General features: G+C 46.2%; 1 protein-coding gene across 2 annotated transcripts in view; it reads left to right on the top strand.

The window, feature by feature from the left end:
• Window positions 1–24049, top strand: part of RABGAP1 (RAB GTPase activating protein 1) — an 855191-nt gene that overhangs the window by 756036 nt on the left and 75106 nt on the right. For both annotated transcript variants that reach the window (XM_078641966.1, XM_078641967.1), the window contains 2 exons: window positions 5398–5469; window positions 14095–14292. In XM_078641966.1, coding sequence (XP_078498092.1) covers window positions 5398–5469; window positions 14095–14292 — 270 coding nt within the window. The remainder of the gene's footprint in view (window positions 1–5397; window positions 5470–14094; window positions 14293–24049) is intronic.

Here is a 24049-nt window from a genome sequence, read left to right as displayed (position 1 = left end):
CCCCTATTGTTAATATATTTTTGACCCCGCTGAAATTATTTTGAACAAAAACCCCATTGAGGGTCTCCCCTTGCAGATTCGGATTATCTGATTTTGGAAACATGCCGATCCGCTTTTTGGACTCCATCAAGGAATGGAGGAACTCCTGTTTTCCTAGAATATCATTTGGCATCAAGGCTGTTACCTTTTTCGTGAGAAAGACCCACCGTGATGTCCAACCAGTTGCACATAAAAGCAGGGTCGAAACGTCGAGGGCAATCCCATTGCTTCATGTTATTTATCAACTAGCCTAGAAGCGCCAATAATGTTTTAGGTTATGTGTTTTATGTCCATTATGTTCAGATCAGTATTTTGTCTGTATTGTAATGTCTATTTTATTTTCTCAATCCATATCACTTTATCACAAAAGTCATGTCCTTTTGGGTTCATGACCGCCTCATATGAAAAAGTAAAAGAAAAAATTAAATAGGTTTTGCTACTATTTAGATATATTACGTTAAATATACTAAATAATATTTGTGGTTGTGTGTTGCTTATTCCTGCAGGACCATATATTGATTTTTAGGTCGAGCCTGGCATAAGCAGGGCGAAAGCGCTGTCGCCACTGAGCTCTGTTCTTAGGGACTTGCCTTGGAAGTGGGACAAGAGATGGGCACGCACAGAGCGATTGGAGCTTGTGCACACGCACGTACAGCCACGCAGTGTGCACATCTCCTGTCCCCCTTCCGTCCTTGCAAGCCTCCTGTAATTTATTTATTTATTTAAATGTGCACGTGTGCTGCAAGCGCGGCGCACTTTAAATGTAGAGAACGCCAAATGCGTTAGTTTTTTTTTTTTTTTTAGAGCTCCAAGCGCGGCGCGCATTAATGTACTGCAAGCCGCATGCGATATAACTTTTTTTTTTACGCGCTTTCCATGTACAGCATGCTTTACCCCACTTACCGGCACTTGTGGGGACTTTGCGCTGCTCCTCGGCTGGTCTCCGTCTTCAGCCGGTCACTGCAGCAACAAGCGGGGCTCCGTCTTCCTCACAGGAGCCCCGCCTGAAATATTGCTTTGGCCGCACCATGCGGCATTCACCACCTAAGTGTCCCCACTAAATCCATGAGACCCCAATCCCATCGCCCATCCTATCCCCCAGCTCGTGCAGACCCCAATCACCCTATCCCCCGGCTCGCCCGCAGCCTTTCTCCGGCTGCTGCTGTCTCCCCCCGCGGGCGCGCCCCCAAGTCACGTGATGGTCGCGCGCGGCCCCGCTTCCTTCTGTGAATGGGAACCAGTAGTTCCCGTTAGTGGAGGCAGGATAGAAGCTGTGCCGGAGTCTGTTGCAGGAGAAGGGAATCTTCCTCCATCATGGGCAGCCACGGACAAACCCGCTCTGCCCCCGAGGCTGCCATGCACATCCTCCTTCCCAGGTAAGACTGAGTTTACTGCGGGCACGCACTGGCCTTTTAAGGATGCATTGTGGGCCATGGAGTGTTTCAGTCTGGCCTTGTTTTAGCATTGCTACCCCAAGCCTTTGGCGGATATGAGGACAATTGAGAACTCATAGTTCCATGCATGCAACACAATGAATGACACAACTTGTTTGAGGATAAAATATATGCCAAGTGTATTTATTACACTGGTTGGGTTAGCTTAGGGGCGATCCAAGTGTAAGCAGGAAGTTCATCTAACAGTGGACACCCATCTTGAGAAAGCTCGAGCTGTCCTGCCAGAGATATCAATACAAATGCACTTGGATTGTTTAAATCTCATTCACTTACAGTGGGTTGCCACCCTATTCTTTTGTTTGGTATCGTGGACCTGTCAAGTCACGGCGAGGCCCCAGTATGTCTCCTCAGTTGCTCAGAAATTCAACTGTCCCTTGAGGGATTATGGAGCGCTGTCATGTAATAATATCTCTGGAGGTGATACGGTTATAGTAAGATGATAAAGCTATTGCAGTGAAGGTAGTGGCTGCTCTCAATCACCACGAAATGTCTCTTTTATGTAGTGCATTGATACATGGGTAACGGTCAGGAAACAACATGTAATTGTTTCGAATTCGATTTACTTGTTTCTCGATCTCCTCCTATAAATAAAGGCACACACCTGCAAAATGTAATGCAAACTAGTAGTACAACTATAAATTGAAGGCAAATGTGTTTCCTTGATCAGCTTTTCCAGCATAGTGCCACAGTATAGTTACCAAGTTGGGCTCCCGCTGTCATCCTAGCTAGCTGCGGAGCAACACTGGGATGATATTCCTTCTATGTCACCCTGGGAGTGACATGACCAGCTTAGCTGCAGTTACTGAAGCTTCGTAAACCTTTTTTATTTCCCTCACGTTCTTTTGTTGCTGATCTTTATTCTTTTCCATCTATTTATTTGGCTCCTGTCCCTGTAGTCCTGCCGTAGTACCGCCTAGTTTATTCTCTTGTAACCTCCTGGGAGAATTCCCCCTGTTACATGTGTTGTTACTCTCTACGTTTTAATACCAGCCTCAGAGCACTATTTTCTTAAAAAACACCAACCCTACTTTTTGCAGATGACACCCTCCTCCTGTCCAAAACCCCCTCGGGATTGCAGAAGTTACTGGATAGATTTACCCTGTTTTGTGATGAGAGGGGGCTCACGGTCAACACATCTAAAACGAAACTGATGGTGTTGTCAACCCAAACGAAGGCAAGGAAAGTGCACATAACACTAAATGGGTACCCACTTGAGGTGGTGGAGGAGTTTGACTACTTGGGCGTTAGGATCAACAACCAAATGAAATGAGACGCCCATGTGGCCAAGATGCTCCTAAACCTCAAAAGAGCTTCAGGAGCCATACTAAGAAACCAGCGCCTATCTACCAGCAGACCTGTGGCCCCAGCTCTGGTAGCATATGAGGGAAAGGCTGTTGCCTCTGCCGTCTATGGTTCAGAGCTGTGGGGAGGTGAGAACACCACTGACCTGGTAAGGGCAGAAAACAAGTTTGTGAGGGACCTGGTTGCTCTCCCCCTCTCCACTCCTTTAAAACCTCTCTATTTAGATATGGGAAAACATTCCATTGCTGATGTGCTGCACCTTCGCCCATTGCTATTCTGGGTACGCCTGCGAAGGACGCCAGAATTGGCAAAATATGCGTTGGTCTTGGACGAGCTGATCATACTGAACAGTGCGAACAAGATACCGTGGTTGACCAAACTCAAGCAGCGGGTTTTGAAGCTAGGTTTGGGAGAATTCTGGTCCACCCAGGCCCCTCCCCACAAGCATATCATTAAAAAAATATATTGGGAATGGGTCCAGGAGGAGGAAATAAAACATGCTAAGTTGGGGGCATTAATAACTGCCTTCATGGAATTCAAACCCAATAAAAAACTCGAGCCCTTCCTAGATTTTATCCAAAACCCTAGGGACAGGTCTCTTTTCTTGAAAATGAGATACGGGATCCTACCCCTGAAAAACTTCACTGAGGGTTGGAAAGGAAGGGGGGGGAAACGCCCACTCTCCAAGCTGCCACGGATGCCCATGTACAAGCGAATCACTTCCACACTTTCTATTCGCTTGTAGGGCTTACAAAAGACCCAGAACAAAATGGTTAAAACCGGTATGCAGAGAGCTGGGTGTGAGAGAGGCCAGAACCGCCTTGCGTATGCTCTTGTCAGATGTTACATCTATGTTAGTTGTATGCGGGGTCGCTAAATATTTAGCCAGCGCATGGTTCATCCGTGCCAGGTTATTGGCTTAAGACATGAGAAAGGATGAGCTGTAAAACTAATGTATATACCGACTCCTGCTAATGTACTACTGAAACCCCTTGTTTTAAATGTAAATACTCTGATTTTTATCTTTTTATGGTATGAAATGTATGAATAAGTAGAGTTTTAAATATGTGTATGTTTGTATTGTTTGTACTTTTATGATATGTAAATATCGAATAAAGTAGCACAACAACTATTTCCTTAAAGGGCTTCAGGCGGGACACAGGCTAGGTCCTTAGCAAGGCTGGCAGTGATTACTCTACTTACTAGGACATCTCACCTTCTGTACATTTCCCTTCATCAGCTCCACACAGAGTACTAATCCAGAATTAATATAATTATTTTGTCACATTTCAAAGCTACTAAATGTGTATATGAACAAAGCAATTTGAATGTACTTATGGTGCAAATCATTGTGGGTAGGGTGGATTTACCATATCTTCTGCAGGGTACAGTACCGTATAAAAACATTGTCATTTATACCAATAACTCCAACTTTGCAGAGTGCAGTACTATATGTGGCTAATGACCACAAATGGTACTGCACCACTGCAACATTGCTAGGTCAAAAACATTACCATTTATAATGCAAATAACTCCAACTCCAACAAATGTGTGATCGATTGCATTTCCAATGTAACAGGTCTCGCATTTGTTAAAGTTAGAGCTGTTGGCATTGAAAATGACAATGTTTTTTACTTTTGCTTTTTTATACTATTGGCAATAATGCTATGCAAATATAACTTCACTGCAAATAAAACAAGCATTTGCAATGCAATAGGTCTCGCATTTGCGAAAATGTAAGCTATTGGCATTGTAAATGCCAATTCCTTTTATTTATCTGTTTTCAAAACCTACACATAGATAAAAGGTTTGTCATTTACAATGCCAGTAGCTCAAAGTCTCGCAAATGCGAGACCTATGGCATTGGAAATGCTTGTTATTGCACTGGTGTGACTTTCCAGCCCATTATTTTTTATGCCTTTTTCTTTCTCAGTGCGGAGTTTTCCAAAGATTAGCTCCTTACCTAGTTGTCTGCCAAAGGATATTTGCTGTTAGACATTTACTATCCATTAGCAATGCATGTTAGTCTGATCTGCCCTAGAAAGAAGACTCTCCACCTCTAAGTGTATGGCATGGCCTCATGAATTTGTTTGGCTTTGCCTATACATGAAAGAAGGGAAGATTTGGTAAGTACATTGGCACTAGGCCACTAATGTGGCCAGGGTTTGATCTGGATTATGAACACAGCTTTTCCAAAGTCCAACTGGGAAATATGACACTTGTTGGCGAGTTGCAGTCTGGTAGAGCAGCCAGTGAGACAATGAGCGGAACAACCCATTGGAAATTATTCTTTTTAGGACAGTGCCACTAAACATCTACTTGTAAATGAAGCCTCTATATTTAGTGGTCAATTAGTTTTAAAAGTGATCTATTTGGCAAGTTTAATTTGTATTCATAGAATACCATGGAAACTATATAATTAGGTTTTTTCGGCTAATAGGTGGAAATGTGCACAACGGATACGAAAAAAATAGTTACAGTACTAGGAAACCTGCCAATTATGTGTTTTTGAGTGTCGACTTTACTCTATTTGTTTAGCATTCATTATTTCAAAGAATTGTGTAGTAGTAGAGCAGCAATTACCATTGTAATTTTCTTTCAGATTTGCTCCCAGTTGAGCGAAAGACTTGAAAAACAGCAGTCTTCAAATAAAACTGAAATTGAGAAAATTCGGGTAAGCCATTACATTTCTTGACCACATAATTTTGTTTATGTAATAAGCCTACTAAACTCGTATTTTCTGGTTTTGTTCATAAATGCCCGCTGGTTTATTCTAGGGAATCAATAAAGTTGCTTTTCAAACGTATAATAGATTATATTTTCTGCAGATTTCTAATTTATAGAAATATCCCCAGGCATCGGTCTGGTGTGGTTTACGCACATCAAGGGAGTACCCGCTTCATGCTCTCTGCCTCGTGTGCTGTTTCTCCTCTCACATCCCCATCTTCCCCGTGTTGCTCCCCCTCCAAGCTCCTCATTGCTTTCCCACCCAACTGAGCTTTTTCTTCTTCTAATCTATACACTCCCTATCCCTGTATACTCCTTCCTCCATCTCCCTTCCTGCTCCGCTATTGTTCGCTCCACCACTCTTGTTTTTTTTAGTTTTTTTTTTAAGATTGCCTAGCAGCTGCAATTGGCTTCCAGGCCACCCCTTTCTAAGAAGAAAAATGCTCTTTGGTGCACTTTATTTTTAAGTTTCGCATACAGACCGCTTTTCACAGTCTGTTTCCTAAAGACGTCTTATGGACTATTACAAAAATTAGTCTGTGCTTAGAGACGGCCCATTGCGTACCATGGATTGGCTTTCTTGTCACACTCCTTTTCTTCCTTCTTATTAGATGGCTTTCTTTCCTTGTGCTTTTCCTTCATCTGGAGCATAGCTTATTTACCATCCTCTTAATTGGATGTCTCTTATCTTTCCACTGGCACATTTAGGAAACAACTTCTTTCTTTGCTTCATGAGTGCACGTTTCCTTGTGCTGCTCCCTCCATGGACCCACGTCCTCAGTGTTACCCCCACTCAATCCCCCACCCAACCCTTCTGCACCCATTTTTATTGTTCTATTTTTAATTTAATTTACCCTCAACTGCCTAAAGCTCTTCCATTTTCTGCCAACCCAATAACGCCTTTACACTTTTTAAGAGTACCCGCCAGCTCCCATTTGTTGCTAGACTTTCAAAACTGCACTTTCACGCAGACATTTTCTAAAATATATTTACCACTTTAGGTTGTGGCTGCCATCCCGAATCAGTAAAAAAAATTAAGATTGCATCTGTGTTATTTAGTAGGCGACCACATGCGTGATGCTGCATAAGTGCATGTGCATCATGACACATGAGCGCGCCTAGTGAATGACACGGCCTCCAGCTGCTTCATTATAACTATCAATCAATCTGGAATATGTGAAGCGCGCTACTAACCCATCTGGGTCTCAAGGCGCTGGAGGGAGGGGGGATGCAGCTCCTATTCAGCCAAAGAGCCAGGTCTTGATGCTCTTCCTGAAGATGTGCAGAGTAGGGGAAAGTCTGATGTTGAGCGGTAGCTCGTTCCAGGTCTTTGCCGAGATGTAAGAGTAGGGTCTTCCACCCGTACTGGCTCTGCAGATGTGTGGGATTTAGGTGAGGACAAGGTTTGTGGAGCGTTGATGGTGCATCATAGTTTGGGTGCTATGGCGGCGGCGGCTCTGTGGGAAATGTGCGGTGGACAGGGGTCCATGGGGGCTCCTGGATGAATGCTCTTCATGGTCGTGATGGTGACCATGGTCCGGGCGGAGATGGTAGGCTGGCTGGTGTTGCTGGAGGTAGGTGTGGTTTCGGGGTCTGGTGTCTGTTCGTTGAAGTTGTAGAGGGGCTTGATCTTGAGATGGAAGTAGGAGCCAAGTTTGTTGCAGAAGTCCTGGGAAGGTGGGACGTATGAGGCTTTGCTGGGGGATTTGGTGAATTCCTGAACGATGCTGAAGAGTTTCTTCAAGTTCCTGGAGCTTTTGAGGATTTGTCCTGAATGAAGGTCCTTTTGGTTGATCTGATGTGTTGGTGGTATTCTGTCATGGCGTTATTGTAGGTGGTCCTATCTTCCGGAGTTTTGCTATTTCTTCATAGTTTCTTGAGACGTCTGCAGGTACGTCTGGATTCTCGGAGGTCGGTGGTGAACCAGGTGGCTTTCATGGGGCCCTGTCTGTCTGGGTTGTAGAGGGGGACGAGCTTGTCTGCGCAGTTGGAGATTCATCTGTGTAGTTCTTTGGCTACAGAGTTGATGTTGTCGTGGTGGGAAGGGGATAGTGGTTGAGGAGCTCCTCGTAACCTTGCTCCAATTCCTTTCCGGGGGACGTGGTGTAGGTTTGTAAGTGGTGGTTGTATCGAAGGAGAAATATACGCAGTGGTGGTCCGTCCAGGGGGTTGCGTGGTGTGGCTGAAGTGGATGTGGTTCCCTTCTGTGAAGATGGGGTCGAGGGTGTGTCCTGCCTTGTGGGTAAGGGTGGTGACGAGCTGTTTCAGTCCGATGTTTGCGAGGTTGTCCAGACGGGCGGTGGAGTTGGGGTCGCTGAGGTTGTCGAGGTGGGAATTGAGGTCTCCGAGCAATATGTTGTCCATGGAGGCGATGGCGTGGGGCACGATGAGGTGGGTGATGGTTGTGGTGAACATGGTTTGTGATCCGGGAGTTCTGTAGGCGAGGTTGCTGTGTACGGTAATTCTCGGGCTGGTCTGGATCTGGAAATGGAGGGGTTCCATGGTGGACAAGGAGTGGTTTGTGCTGTAAGTGGTGAGTTGGAGGGAGTTCTTGGGTTTGATGTCGAGTGCTCCCCCTGGGTGGTTGGGTCGGTCCTTCCTCTGGATCTTGTATCTGTCGGGGATGGTGGTAGCGATGTCGGAGCTGGAACTGGTCCAGGTTTAAGAGAAAAGGGCAATGTCGGGCAAGAGGGTGTCAAGGAGGTCCCAGATCTGTACTGCGTGTCTGTGCAGGGAGCCTGCACCCAAGGGCTTCCGGCGCACTGGCGTCTGGCAAGAGGGCGGTGGCCATAGGGGTTTGGAGGTCTGTGAAGGTTTGTCAGCAGGAGAACTGGCTGTGAGTGATGTTCGGCGTGGACAGCTTACAGTTGTTGTTTCTTCTGGGATTGAGTGTATCGAGGACAGCTTAGTGGTAGCGGTGTGTGGTTGGAGGACCAGGGTCCCTGGCGCTAGTCGCGGTTGGGTCACGTACGGGCTTGTAAACACAAAAAGTAGGCTGCTCCTAGAGTGCGTTCCTACAGTTGCTTACAGAGTTATAAGGAGATGCAGTACCAGTTCGGGCATCTCACAAAAAGTGACGGACTGGCCTCACACACCGCCCGGTGTCATGCTTCATCATCGGCTGTCCTCGTCCTCTAAAAACTTGGTTTGATAGAGGGCTGAAGACAGGGATGCACTTCTAAAGCTAAGTGATGGCTGGGGGGAAGTGATAAGTGACTTAAAAACCATTACATTTGTCCATTGACTACGTTTATTCAGGGCACAAATGTATGGTGATTAAAACAAGTAACCAGTGATGTGGGACATTATTCTCCCTTTACCGTTTTAAGTGCGGTCGACATGTTTCTGCAATTATGTCCCCGTAGGGTACGCTGCATTCTTCAGGACCAAAGGCGAGGTTACTACCCAAGGGTTCACCTTCTCACACCTAGTGTAACAAGCAATTACAATGCAATGGTTTTGCCTTTGTTAAAGTTAGAGCTATTGGCATTGCTCTTGACATAATTTTTATTTATGTTTTTTTTAACATAAATAAATGGCATTGTCATTTACAATGCCGCTAGCTTTATCTCTCGCAAATGACACACACAAACACCCACAGAGAGCCCCCCCAAACACATAGAGCCCCCCACACACACAGCCACACAGAGCCCCCCACACACACAGCCACACAGAGCCCCCCACACACACAGCCACACAGAGCCCCCCACACACACAGCCACACAGAGCCCCCCACACACACAGCCACACAAAGCTCCCCACACACACACACACACAGAGCCCTCCACACACACCCACACAGAGCCCCCCCACACACCTTCTGGCCCATTATCTTTTCTCCTCATCAAAATAACTGCCACGCCCCTTTCTTTGTTCTGAAAATGGTAGGTAGCAAGCCATTTCAAATCTAGGGGCCTGTGGCCTAAAGAGAACTTTCTGAGGGCATGGAAAGAACAGCAGCCTCCTTTTTCATGGATGAGCATCCCCTAGCTCGGTTCTTATGCTCCACCTGTCTTTCTTTGATACTTCCTCCATTCTTTCCATAGTGTCAACAGTGGGTCAATATGCTTTGTCCTTTCTTTCCATAGCATCATGGCCGCTGTTGGATTCGATACCAAGTCCCCTCTTTCCATTGCTATCATAAACAGTCTGTCTCGATTCCTCTTCTTTTCGTTCAATAGCTTTCAAAGACTGTCTGGGAAAACGCGTGCTCTAACTGTAAGACTGGAGGCAAATAATATCTAGAGGCAAATAATATCTGGAGGCACTCGCATCATGCACACTCCCAGACTTGCTTGTGCATGTTTTTTTTGTAAAACAGATAAACAAATGGCTTTGTCGTTGACTAGTAAATAGCTTTATAGTTACGAAATGTGAGACCTATTGCATTTGCACTTATACACACATATAGGTATATGTACACAGAGCTATACACACACACACAGAGCTCCTCCTCTACACACATTGACAGGCTTTGTATACACAGCTACATACACACACAGCTACAGACATGCACAGTTATACAGACAGACACAGTTCCACACACACAGTATTGTACATACATAGCATCACACACACATAGCATTACACACAGACAGCATCACTCAGCTCCTGGACACATATCTGCACACATACACAGCTACAGACACACACAGCCACACATTGCTACACACATACACATAGCATAATACACACATAGCATCACACACACATACACAGCATCACTTAGCTCTTGTACACATAGCTGCACACATACACAGGTACAGAGGTGCACAGTTTGAACTTGTTATAGACACATACAGCATCACACACATAGTATCACACACATATAGCTCTACACATACACAGCCACTCACTGGCACTCTGGACTCGCACTCTCAAGCAGGCAACAGGGTCACAAGCAGGCAACAGGGTCACGAAAACGGAGGCACAAGCAGGCAACAGGGTCACGAAAACGGAGGCACAAGCAGGCAACAGGGTCAAGAAAACGGAGGCACAAGCAGGCAACAGGGTCAAGAAAACGGAGGCACAAGCAGGCGACAGGGGCACGAAAACGGAGGCACAAGCAGGCGACAGGGGCACGAAAACGGAGGCACAAGCAGGCAACAGGGGCACGAAAATGGAGGCACAAGCAGGCGACAGGGGCACGAAAACGGAGGCACAAGCAGGCGACAACAAGTTATTGTGGGCACAAACAGTGGACCAGTCCCACCCACTAGCCAAATTGACTGGTCAGGATTTTAGTTGACATGGTTTTCAGCCATACTGTAAAATTACATAGGCCAGGTCTCCTGTACAAGATTCCTACCATAAACACAATTTTCGTACAATAAAAGAGGTGGTTGAAAAACAAAAACACACGTGTAACTGGTAGCTGAATTTCGCACTAAAGGAGGGGTCAGTAGGGGTCATTGAAACAAACCAGCAAGTGAAACTGTGGGAGGACCCCTGCCAGCCGGAACAGGGAGGACAAGGGTACCCCGTGAGGAGGGGGCGTCGTAAACAAAGAGGAGGGAGGGGGCAGCGAGGACAAAGGGTAGCACTAGACATGAAACAGAAGAGATAGGCCGAGGCACAGAGGTGTTTGAAGCCCTTTCGCCGCTACAACCTAGAGTACCTGTTTTCAAATGCCTAGCACCCCCTCTAGGACCAGTGCTCCTAATGAAGGCGGGGCGGGGGGCTTCCTGTCATTGTGATGCGAGGCACATAAACATCGTTCAAGGGCAAACGGAGGGCGGGGGGCTATGTCTGATAGCAGTTTAGGGTCATGAAAAGAGATTTAACCCCCAAAAACATCCCTTGTGCCCAAGTAGACAATAGAACTATCACAGCACTGATACAATTGATGAAGTACACCGTCCTCAACAAAGTGCTACAAATAAAGGTACGTTTTGTCTCGCCGTTGCCTACGTTAAGCATCAAGCCTTTGTTGACCCCACAAGTTCGGGCAGCAGATAGATGGTTTAAATGTGAAGGGGGCTCTCCCGGTAACACCCTGTCTCCCAATAACGGACAGAGTGTATGCACGACGATATGTCACCGTTAAAAACAATTAAAACTTCCAAAACCACACCAGCGGTGTATTGAAACGAGTCACTACACAACGTTCAGCGTGGAAATAAAATACAAATTACAAGCAAATAAAAGTGAAAATCATGAATATACAAGAAACGTCTGTGTTTACTGGGGAGGAGGACCACGCAATCCCAGTGCCCCCCCAGCCTCTTTCTATTGCAAGTCGTGACCTACTGGTCAAACTGGCAGCTGGGGACTTTTTTTTTTATCATGAATGTAATTTTTAAATGTTATGCGTTTTTATATAGCGCGGACTTTACCCGAAGGTGTCAGAGCGCTTCACCAAAGGAACAGTACAGCCACTCTGAGAAGCAACCCCAGAGAATGTAGGGCTCCAACACGCCGCCCAGTGCCACTCTTACATTGCGACTGCTTCCCCCATGAGCCACACCAATGCCCTCAGAGTCACCGAAGCAAAACCAACGCCAGACCGCAGGCCCGAACTCCACTCTGGCTGAAAAATCTTCGGTGCTGAACCAGCTTCTGTGAACTCTGCAGCGCATGGTTAAGTACGGCCGTGACAGGTACTTTGAGGAGAGACGCTGACGATGGGCACACGGACAGTGGGAGGGGGGGGGCGGGAAAGGAACGGCCAGCGGGAGGGGGGGAGCGGGAAAGGAACGGCCAGCGGGAGGGGGGGGTGGGAAAGGAACGGCCAGCGGGAGGGGGGGGAGCGGGAAAGGAACGGCCAGCGGGAGGGGGGTGGCGGGAAAGGAACCGACAGCGGGAGGGGGGACAGGAAAGGAAAGGAGCCACTCACCTGGACTTCCTCGGCCGGCGGTCGGCCGCCAAATGGCCCAAACAAACCTCGACGAGCCCAAAAAAAAGCCCCCGCCCACCACTGCATGACGTGGCCAAAAGAGAAAAATTCTCGGGAACGCCCCCGAATCTGGTCCGGCCTTGACGGACAGATACGGCTCCCAATGGCTAGCCTCCATTTATGGAGCTAGCCAATGGGAGGAGGGGCGAGGAGGGGGCGGATACCCGACCCCACAGAGAAACATAAGATTTTGCTAGCGAATGCGTACTTCGTACGCATTGGCTAGGCAAAACCTAAAAAGGAGGGGACCTTCCTCTAAAATGGAGGAAGCTGTGAGCTTAGAGCTCCTCTCGTGGTGTAGTACCTAAGCAAGTAACTTTTGTCTAGCTTCAGTGCTTCCAGCAGTTCTTTCCAGAGGCGTCCTCTCTATCTCCCCGACGGGCTTGCCTTTGGCGCACCAGCGGCCGCCATTAAGTAGGGGGTGGGAGGGAAGGGGAGGCGGGAGCGGGAACCGGCAGGGGGGGGAGTGGCCACGGGGGCAGCAGCGGCAGGAAAATGGCAATGAAGCACAGCAGTGCACAATACAGTAGGCAGAAAAGACTTGACAAACAGTAAAAAGAATAAGAATACAAGTCTTTGTAGAAAAAAGAACAGTGAAAAAAATAAGACAAAAACGGCAATAGAAAAAGTCAGCTAGAGAACCAGGCACAAAGACAGAAAGCAGACAAACAGAAAAGACTGATGCAGCGGGCCAGCAGAAGAGCAAGGCTCTCCCACTGGACCACCAGGTATGAGGTGCAGGCAGGAGCCTGTGGATGGAGGAGGGCCTCGAACACCTACCTGAGACCAGGGAGGTGCAGGGGTCGGACCTATGCGCTCATGAATACATTGTGCCATATTGCCTTTGTTCTTTTTATGTACTATTCTGTTCTTAAGAGCTGTGGTTTGAGTTGAGAGGTAGTATATAGGTTACCTTTCTTTGCCACATAACTTAGTCAACCTAGCCACATACTTTGGTTCTCTAATGCTGCGTAATTCCAGTGGGCTTGCTTATAAAGGTTTTTATTGCCTCTATGATGTGTTTTGTCAAATTATTTTGGGAATCCTATATAATTTCTTAAATCTATTGGCACACAGTTTCTTCTGATTTTTATCATAAATTATTTATTTAACTTTAAAATAGTTTGTTCACATACCTTATGAAAGCCTATCCCCCCCGCTTCTTACTGGCGCTGAAGCAAATGGTTATCTTCAGAAGCAAAGCCAACTATGGATATCTGAATATCAAGCAAGACTTGCTTTAGTTGTGAGCACTTCAATTGAACGTTTTTTCAAGTCAGCCTTTATGACAAACAATTGCATAAGCAGGGTCTTGAATATTAAATATTTACGCACCAGATTTGTTTTTCTAAAAATACCCACAATACCCCTGGGTCCTCAGAGCAGTCTTCTGTTACTGTGATTGGGTGCTGGTGCTTGGCAGTGGGGCATTCTAAAGTCCAGAAGCCCAGATGGGTGTTGCCTGTTCTTTTCTTTGGATGGTTGTGCAAGACTGCAGAACATGCTTTTTGTAATTTCTTTATTGATTCCCTTAATTTTGTTTATGAGAGACAAATATATCATTTTTATTGTTTCAGCAGTATAGCAGTGCTCCTTTGAATGAGGGTGAACGCAAAAGTATAAAACGTAAGACTGATTAATTGATTGATAGCTTGTAACCAATGTTCTTGGTTTTAGCAAAAGGTCGACGGCTGTGAACGGTGCAGTGAATTTTTCAGTAAAGAGGGACATGTGAAGATTGTGATTTCTGCCAAAGAGGGTTCTGATGAAGATGCAGATGAGGAAAAGGAGACTCTGAAGAATCAGCTGCGTGAAATGGAGCTTGAATTGGCCCAAACAAAGTTGCAGTTAGTTGAAGCAGAATGCAAAATCCAGGTAGGCCTATGTTTTGGTAGATATCCCTACTATAATTGATTACTAAATATTCAGTGTTGCTTATACTACTGTTTACCAGCATCTATTTATCACTGTTTTTACAGTTTGTGCTCACACTCCTGTCCAGCCTCGCTCTCCAATATTGATTATCCTATCAGAAAATGTCCATCACATGGGTAGCTCACTGACGCAGCAAACTAATTTAACAAATTAAATGACTTTTCTCTTTCAGGCACTAACCACCTAAAAAACCTCATATGTCATCCTGAGTCCTTTAGCTTTAGGAGGCACCCAATAAACTTGTTTTACATTTTTTCATGGATGCTGGTAACGGGGGTCACTGTTTACATTTGTGATTTGTTAGTTTTCATTCTTTTTTTCTGTTTGCATGTTTTAGTTCTTTGCCTTTATTTTAAATAATGTTTTTATGACATTTTAATGGAAAAAATGGTTGTTGTTTGTTAGAATGGGAATGTTCCCCTATCCAGAGTACCCAACGGTGAGTATCTGTCATCCAGGTTTTTAGATCTCGCCTAGCGGTGCAACGCCATGCGTTGCTCGCGAAAGCAAGATGTATTGTTGCCGCTTTGCTTAGCGATGCGGGACAGGATGGGTGCACGCGCTCTCGAAGACATCAGCTTGGGTGCACTGCTCTTGAAGACATCAGCTGTGCATGCGAACGGCCCGGATCGCGGCGTTATCACAACACCTGCTCGCACCATACGCGTGCACATCTGACGGCGCCCGGACATGCCATGTGCAAGCTCACGGCGTCTCTTTGAGACCGCCTATGTGCATACTCATGGCGTGGGTCCGCTAACAGTATGGGCGCCGGCAATGCATCCAGTTACGCTGTGACTCACTGGCTCGGTCTGCAGGTTCCCTGGCCATCTCTTGGCACGCCGCAAGGCTCTCCTCACCACTCGGGAGCCCCGTCTTGCCTGTAGTGCCATGCAGTCTGCCTCGCTCTTCACCCGGTCCCTCTGATGGGGCCGGAACTTCAGCATGTAGCCTGCTGCAGAATTCCGGACGTCCTCCCCGGCGGTTCCTTCCTGTTTGTTTGGCAGGCCCTGCTCATGTCCCAACGAAGGCTGCCTGACTTCCGGTTTGCAATATGCTGATTTGTAAGGTGAGACTGAGCACATTCCCCTTAAAATTAGCCTTTCATGTTTGTTTTAAACCTGGCATGGAAATGATGTGAAAAGATGTGCGTTTAAATGGGTTTCACAGAACTTTTTTCAATTATTTACTGAGATTTTCTCCCAGTGAGTGAGACTTCTGCTGAGATGCCTTCACTGGAAGATAGAGTGGCTTCAGGTTATTCACGTTACAATCAAATCAGTATCAGATTCATTTAATCATTCACCCGTCTGCCAATGTACACCTCCCAACTCTTCAACCTACCTCTACCACAAACGAGAAATGTGTATTTTTTTTATTTTGTCTATTGTAAAGCGCCTTTTGCTATTCTTCAAGTCCATAAAACACAACAGAGAAACCCAAGTCGCTCTCAGCTTATTAAGCAACAAATGGACAAAAAAGATTTAGCATCTTGGAAAAGGTTTGTGGAAATCCTTTCAGGGTGGGTCGGGGCACGTTCATGTCCCCACAGGCTTGCACTGTCTGCCAGGCGTGTCTATCTAATCAGATCCAGGCCGAGCTGTTAATTAAATCCCTCTTTTGCCCCCCGCCCCCTTGCCATTTAGACTCTTCCAGAAGCTGCCCCTGGTCGCCTGCCCCCTGTGGTGTGTGCCGAAGGTGGCTGGACAGAGTGGGAGCGCCCTGTGGTGCCTGCCAGCAAATGAGCTGTGAATTTATTTATTTATTTATTTACAAGCTTATATAGCGCTTGAATCGACTCCAGCTGGAGTATCTCTGCGCTTTTGGGCCAGTTTAACAAATACAGATGAGAATACTGATATGGATTAAATCTCATTTTTAAATAGAACAGTTTTAAGGAGTTTTCTAAATTGTAAATGAGAGGTACAGAGTCTGAGAGTTAAGGGAAGTTGATTCCATAGTTTTGGTCCTGCTACGGACAGTGCTCTGCCTCCGTGTCTGATTTTTTTGACACGAGGTACCACCAGTAGATGACTTGTGCTGGATCTGAGTGGCCTGGACGGGATGTAGGGGATGAATTTCTGTTGCAGATAGGTAGGACCTTGGGCATTTATGTTTTTATGTATTATACAACAAATTTTAAATGTTATTCTTTGTCGTATGGAGAGCCAATGAAGTTGATGTAGGAGAGGTTTGGATGCTGTTCTTGGAGGGGCATTCAGGACTAGGCGCGCCGCTGTGTTCTGGACTACCTGAAGTCTGGCCAATACTCCCTCGTTGGCAGATAGGAGCAGGCCATTACAGTAGTCGATACGACTCAGAACAAGGGTTTGCACTAAGGTCTTCCTAAACGTGTCTGGCAACAAAGGAAAATTTTTTCGCAACATGCTGATGACATGAAAACACGAACCTGCGACAAGGTTGGTATGTTGCTTTAAAGACAGTTCCTGATCGAGGCGGATCCCCAGGTTTTTCACGACCAGTTTGGGTTCTGGGACCACACCAAGATCGGAAGGCCACCAGTCCGGAGCCCATAGAAGTTTGGCTTCGCCAAATAGCATAACTTCTGTTTTGCTAACGTTGCACTGTAGAAAGTTAGTGGACATCCACTGTGCAACGGCTTTCATACCAGCGGAGAAGGAGTTCTTTATCTCAGCGGTGAGAGTTTCAAAAGGGAAGAGGAGCTGCGTATCATCCGCGTAAGATACCGGGATGAAACCAAATTTTCGCATCACTCTTGCCAGGGGTGCCACATAGATGTTAAAAAGTGTTGGGCTCAAACAAGAGCCCTGTGGCACCCCTTTAGAAATCTCCACCTCTGCTGAATGGTGATAAAGCGCCACGCACAGCATCATGGGATTACACTGGCGCTCCTTTGGATTCTGAAAATAATATCAACCCTTCGCAGCGCCCAGTGACTGCACCAGTGCTGGCGTCAGAGATGGTCTTTTATGTGTTTATTTTATTGTTTGTATTGCACTTAACCTGCAGCCCCCAGGCACTTCCTGTGTGTCATTTTAGGAGGCATTTAAAATAGTATTCTCAAATTGCATGTTCATAAAAGCAGTGCCTCGTAAGGGACACACATATTTTTTAATGAATCTTGTTCTTTTTCATTTTCGTTTTTAAAAAAATGCCCATTTTAAAACAATTCTTAGATTTTATGCTGTGTAATGGGGAAACAGCCCACCCCCTCGTTACGTATGTGTGGCTACGGTTCATGATTGGGTACTGTATGGTTGGGAGAAACCTTGGCTCAGGTAGGCCAAGCACAACGAGGCTCCTGGCGGTGTTTGATGAGGCGCTCCTTAGGGAGGAATTGGCAGCGGGCTTCTTAAATAACCTTTGGGGTCCAGCACTTATTCCATTGCAAATTAAGCTCAGGGCAGGATAGAGAACCACAATATTAAAAAGAAATATTATTGTGCAAAAATATTACACCCTAAATAGGGACTACCAAAATATTGTGGGGTTAATTATATATGGGCAAGTACAGATTTATTATATCTAACGCAAAATCTATGTACCTTGACAATATACATATACTATACTGAACTGCACATAAACATATTGTCAACACAAATGGATTGGAAATTTAGTATAGTACACCTATGCGTGTCTATATGTGCACAACATTATAGTATTCTCGTAGTTGGTATTTCCGTCACAATATTTTTGCCAGTTGAGTATTTTTATTCTATATTGTGATAAGTCCTTAAATGTTGCAATTCTGAAGTGGAGATGAATGGTGCTCCACGTTCTGGGTGCTTAAAAATGGGTTGTCTGGTGTACTGTTTTCTTCCTTATAATTTCACACAGGCTCCTTGTCCTTGCTGGTTTCCTATGGTGAAGAGTTTCTCGGCCAGGTTTGCTGGTGCGTTGGTTGTCACTGCCCTGTAAGCATGTAACAGTAAGTTTTGAGGTTACAGTAGGCTTGAAGCATATGTCCCAGTAGTGCCTCCTGCGATAGTTCTGGATTAATTCACAGTTTTGTTGCAAGCCGTGCTTGTTCACGAGGTTGGTAGCATGTTTAGTCATAGCATGACCAACATTGGAAGAATTTGGTGGTGTTTCTGAGGGTATGAGCGTTGCTCTAAACTAGCCGCTGTGGACTCAAAGTTTGATGGAGTGGGTACATTGGTGTTCGAGGCATGTGGGCTGCTGAATTCATATCTGTGCATAGATCGCCGCCTAGTGTTGGGTCCGGATGATTGCACATTGTTGTCCTGGAAGAGTCTTCGAAGTATCACGAGATAAGTGGCTCCTCCCTTGGACTACAGTGCGCATGGGCATCCTCTCCATCCTCAGATTGTTTTTTTCCGCCATTGGGTTCGGATGCATTTTCCTGTACTCCAAGTTCGGAATCGAAATAAACTTTTCTAAAAGGCCAAAAGGCCTTCGGATTCGTCGGTATTGTTTAAGATCTGTACCGAAAAGCTTTCTTCACAATCTACTTGCACTCCGGTCGTCGAATCGGGCCGTTAGGCCTTCTCGACGCCACGTGGACCGACGGTCGATGGAACGAAGTCCATTCAAATATTGCCCGCAGTGCAACTCAAAGTTCCCGCATACAGATGAGCATCCTGTGTGCAACAAATGTTTATCACCAGATCATAATGAAGACGATTGCCTAGCTTGTGCCCAGTTCCGGTCCAAAAAGCCGATCCGGAATCGGCGGGCAGCGAGGCAAGAGATGCAGAGGTCGGCACCGGAGCCCGAGAATATCTTCGACTAGGAAGAACTAGTCCACGCCGAAGACTCGGATCAAGAAGAGGATCAAGACTCCGAGCACGACTGAATATTATATAGACGAGGAAGAAATCGTCGAGGAATACGACCAAGACATCGTAGCTGTCGAAGACGACTCCAATGACAACGGGGGGCGAACCGTGAGTACACCGCCCCACACAGACACTACACCAATATCAGAAACTCAGGTTGAGGCATCGCCAACAGGCCTTAGCCAAGATCTAAATACTGTTTCTATAGCCCCGCAATACTGCCCGGCTAAGAATATACAAAAAGAGCCTTCTGAGACACGTAATCCAAGGCCGGTTCAATCGAAACCGAAAGTCATCGACAAGACAGTCTTCGGACCGAACGTCATCGAACCGAAGGTGATAAACACAAAGGGCGCCGAGCCGAAGGCCAGCGTTCAATATAAACCTTCGAAGCCAAGGGCCGTCGACTCGAACAAATCAAGTTCGACTGCCGAAAAGGGACAAAAGGCTGTCTACGAAGGCAAAAGGGCTACGCCCAAGGCGGTCGTCGAACCGAAAATCGAAAACGAAAGTAGACCAACCGAGAACGGTCGAGCCGAAGCCCATCAATCCGAAGAAGGGCATCGAGCCAAAGCCGCAGGCTCCGAGGACACCTCTACAGCCGAACAAGTCAGGACACCCAACAAAGGTTATCGAACCGACAAAACCGATCGGTCCGAAAAAAGGGGTGCAACCTGGGAAAGACGTCGGACCGACAAAACCTGTCGGACAGACACTGAAGCCTCAAAAGCAGATCCAGGCACCGAAAACGGTCGACCCGATTAAAGGCATCGAACCGAAGAAGGTCAAACCTAAAACAACGACGCCAAGGCAAAAGACTGTGGAAGATGAGATCATCCATCCAGACCCCTCTACAGAAGATCAGTCTAAATTATATATTGACCCAAATACTGGGAAAGTGACTGTTTATATAAGGAAGAAAAGACCAGTGCCTGCTGAAGACTTTTCTAAAATTCCACTCAAAAAGAAAAGAGACTGTGCAACCTCTCCTATTGTTTTCCAACCTATCTCTCCAGCTATGCCTACTACTCCATATGCACCATACTCACTGATACGCTCTGACTACAACCCAGATGTAGATCATGACAGATGTGGATTTTGGATATCCACAAAACCCATATGTGGACCCCCAACTCACAGCCATGGGGGGATGACCCAGACACTGATGGGGCTCAACCCATTACAGACACAAATGCATACCCAGCTAAGCCATCACCTACAGAAGACACTGTGGCATTCAACTCATTAATAGATAAAGCAGCGCTCTACCATAATGTAGAAATGCATTCAGATGCTATAGAGGAAGATTTTCTGTTTGATATGCTTGCAACATGAGAAAAAAGCGTCAAAACACTTCCAATGGTAAAAGGGGTCCTAAAGCACGCAAATGACCTATTCAGAGACACTGCTAGGGCACGTGTCTTCAACCCTAGAATTGAGAAGAAGTATAGGGCTGCACCAGTAGACCCTACTTACATCAAGGGACAACTGCCTCTAGACTCATTGGTGGTATCCAACGCACGAAAGCGTGCTAATTCCCAAACTACTGGAGAGGCTCCTCCTCCTGATAAGGAGTCCAAGATTTTAGAAGCATCAGGCAAGAGAGTAGCTGCTCAAGCAGCAAACTCATGGAGAATAGCCAGTACTCAAGCCTTGCTGGCTAGATATGACAGAGCGCACTATGATAGTTTAGAAGGACTTCTCCAACACTTACCTGAGCCTTTCACGGAGCAGGCCGATGAACTCATACAGGAGGGAAAGCTCATCACCAATGCCTCCATTAAGTGTGCTCTAGATGCGGCAGATACAGCTGCCAGATCTATCAACACAAGCGTACTGCTTAGGAGACACGCATGGCTTCGCATATCTGGATTTAAAAGTGAGGTCCAGGCCACAATTCCTAACCAGCCAATTAATCCAGATTTTTAGGTCTCGTAGAGAGACCTATTACGGTGTAACCAAACATTTTAACTAAAGCGGATTTCGACGAGGGCATGAGTTCTCGTGACCGTTCTTTTATCCGAGCCGCCTGCCTCTGAGAGCTTTAAATTAAAGCCATCTGTTGCTTCCCCAGCGCACTCAGCCTCACTTCTCCTCCCCCTAATTAACACACACTTCTAGCACGGCCGCGAGGCCGTGCTTCAAAGGGTCCGGCTTGCCCCACATGGCTGCATGCCCCCCAGAGTGTATGGCTCACGAATTCCCCAGCGCACTTGGCCTCACTTCTCCTCCCCCTAATTAACACACACTTCTAGCACGGCCGCGAGGCCGTGCTTCAAAGGGATCCGCTCCGGCTTGCCCCACATGGCTGCATGCCCCCCAGAGTGTATGGCTCACGAACTCCTCGAACACTTGACACTTCTGCCCCTGCTTAGTGACGTAGGTTTTACTGGAAATACCCATGTGATTTTTAGAAACAGGTAGAGCAACAGGTAGAGCGCAGCACTGCTGAGTCCCGGCCTCTGTCTCATCTCGGACCCCGACCATCGCCGGAGACTCGACCGCCGGCGCACTCACCCGCCTGTCACCTCTGAGTCAGAGCGCACTCTGCTGTCACCGTCCCTGCACTCTAGTCTCAGTATCCGACCTCTCTCACTCTCGTCTCAGTGTGTGTCAGACCTCCCCCCTTACTCTCCGCTCTCATCTCAGTGTCAGACCTCTTTCCCCTCTCACTCTCTGCTCTCTCTTCCCTCTCACTCTCCGCTCTCTCTTCCCTCTCTCCACTCTCTCTCCCCTCTCACTCTCCACTCTCTCTTCCCTCTCACTCTCCACTCTCTCTCCCCTCTCACTCTCCACTCTCTCCTCCCCTCTCTCTCCCCTCTCACTCTCCGCTCTCTCTCCCCTCTCACTCTCCGCTCTCTCTCCCCTCTCACTCTCCACTCTCTCCCCTCCCCTCTCACTCTCCGCTCTCTCTCCCCTCTCACTCTCCACTCTCTCTCCCTTCTCCCCTCTCACTCTCCACTCTCTCTTCCCTCTCACTCTCCGCTCTCTCTTCCCTCTCTCCGCTCTCTCTCCCCTGTCTAGGCTGCTCTCTGACTGTCTCCAGTGGCCTCTGTCTGTCTCTGGTCACCCCTCCTCACCATCACACACCCTCGCATCCACTCACCCTCACCCACCCTCACACCCTCACCCACCCACTCATCGTCACCCTCACACCCCCTCACCCTCACACCCCCTCACCCTCACCCACCCACCCTCACACCTCCTCACCATCACATACCCTCACATCCTCTCACCCTCACGCACCCACACACCCTCACACCCTCACCCACCCTCACACCCCCTCACCCCCTCACCCCCTCACCCTCACACCCTCACACACCCTCAGCCTCACACCCCCTCACCTCCCTCACCCTCACACCCCCTCACCCTCACACCCCCTCACCCTCACACCCCCTCACCCTCACACACCCTCACCCTCACACACCCTCACTCACCCTCACACACCCTCACCCTCACACCCTCACCCACCCTCACTCACCCTCACGACCCTCTCACCCTCACACCCCCTAACCCTCACACACCCTCTCACCCTCACACACCCTCTCACCCTCACACACCCTCTCACCCTCACACACCCTCACCAGCATAGCATAACAAAACCTAGCATAGCATAGCAAAACATAGCATAGCATAACAAAACAAAGCATAGGATAGCAAAACCAAACCTAGCATAACAAAACAAGAAATAGCATAGCAAAACACAACATAGCATAGCATAGCATAACAAAACACAACAAAACATAGCATAACAAAACATAACAAAGCATAGCAAAACAAAAATAGCATAACACACAACAAAACATATCATAAGATAAAACATAGCATAACATAACAAAACAAAGCATTGCATAACAAAACATAGCAAAACACAAAGCATAGAATAACAAAACACAGCATACATAACAAAACATAGCATAACAAAGCATATCAAAACATAACATAACTTAGCATAACAAAACGCAACATAGCATAGCATAACAAAACACAACATAGCATAGCATAACAAAACAAAGCTTAGCATAGCATAACAAAACATAGCATAGCATTACAAAACATAGCATAACAAAACATAGCATAGCAAAACAAAGCATAGCATAATAAAACACAACAAAACATTGCATAACATAGCATAGCATAAAGCATAGCATAGCAAAACACAACAAAACATAGCATAACAAAACATAGCATAGCATAAAAAACAAAATATAGGATAGCAAAACTAAACATAGCATAGCATTACAAAAATAAGCATAGGATAGCAAAACAAACCATAGCATAACAAAACATAGCATAGCAAAACACAACAACACATAGCATAACAAAACATAGCATAGCAAAACACAACAACACATAGTATAACAAAACACAGCATACATAACAAAACATAGCATAACAAAGCATATCAAAACATAACATAACTTAGCATAACAAAACACAACAAAACATAGCATAACAAAACATAACAAAACATATCATAAGATAAACATAGCATAACAAAACAAAGCATTGCATAACAAAACATAGCAAAACACAAAGCATAGTATAACAAAACACAGCATACATAACAAAACATAGCATAACAAAGCATATCAAAACATAACATAACTTAGCATAACAAAACACAACAAAACATAGCATAACAAAACACAACATAACATAGCATAACAAAACAGCACAACAAAACATAGCATAGCAAAACAAAGCATAGCATAATAAAACACAACAAAACATTGCATAGCATAACAAAACATAGCATAGCATAACAAAGCATAGCATAGCAAACCACAACAAAACATAGCATAACAAAACATAGCATAGCATAAAAAACAAAGCATAGGATAGCAAAACTAAACATAGCATAGCATTACAAAAAAAGCATAGGATAGCATAACAAACCATAGCATAACAAAACA

The sequence above is a fragment of the Lissotriton helveticus genome, chromosome 5_1 (assembly GCF_964261635.1).
Source record: "Lissotriton helveticus chromosome 5_1, aLisHel1.1, whole genome shotgun sequence".
Taxonomy (NCBI): Eukaryota; Metazoa; Chordata; class Amphibia; order Caudata; family Salamandridae; genus Lissotriton; species Lissotriton helveticus.
Note: the sequence above shows the minus strand (reverse complement) of the source record. Positions and strands in the feature narration are given on the sequence as shown.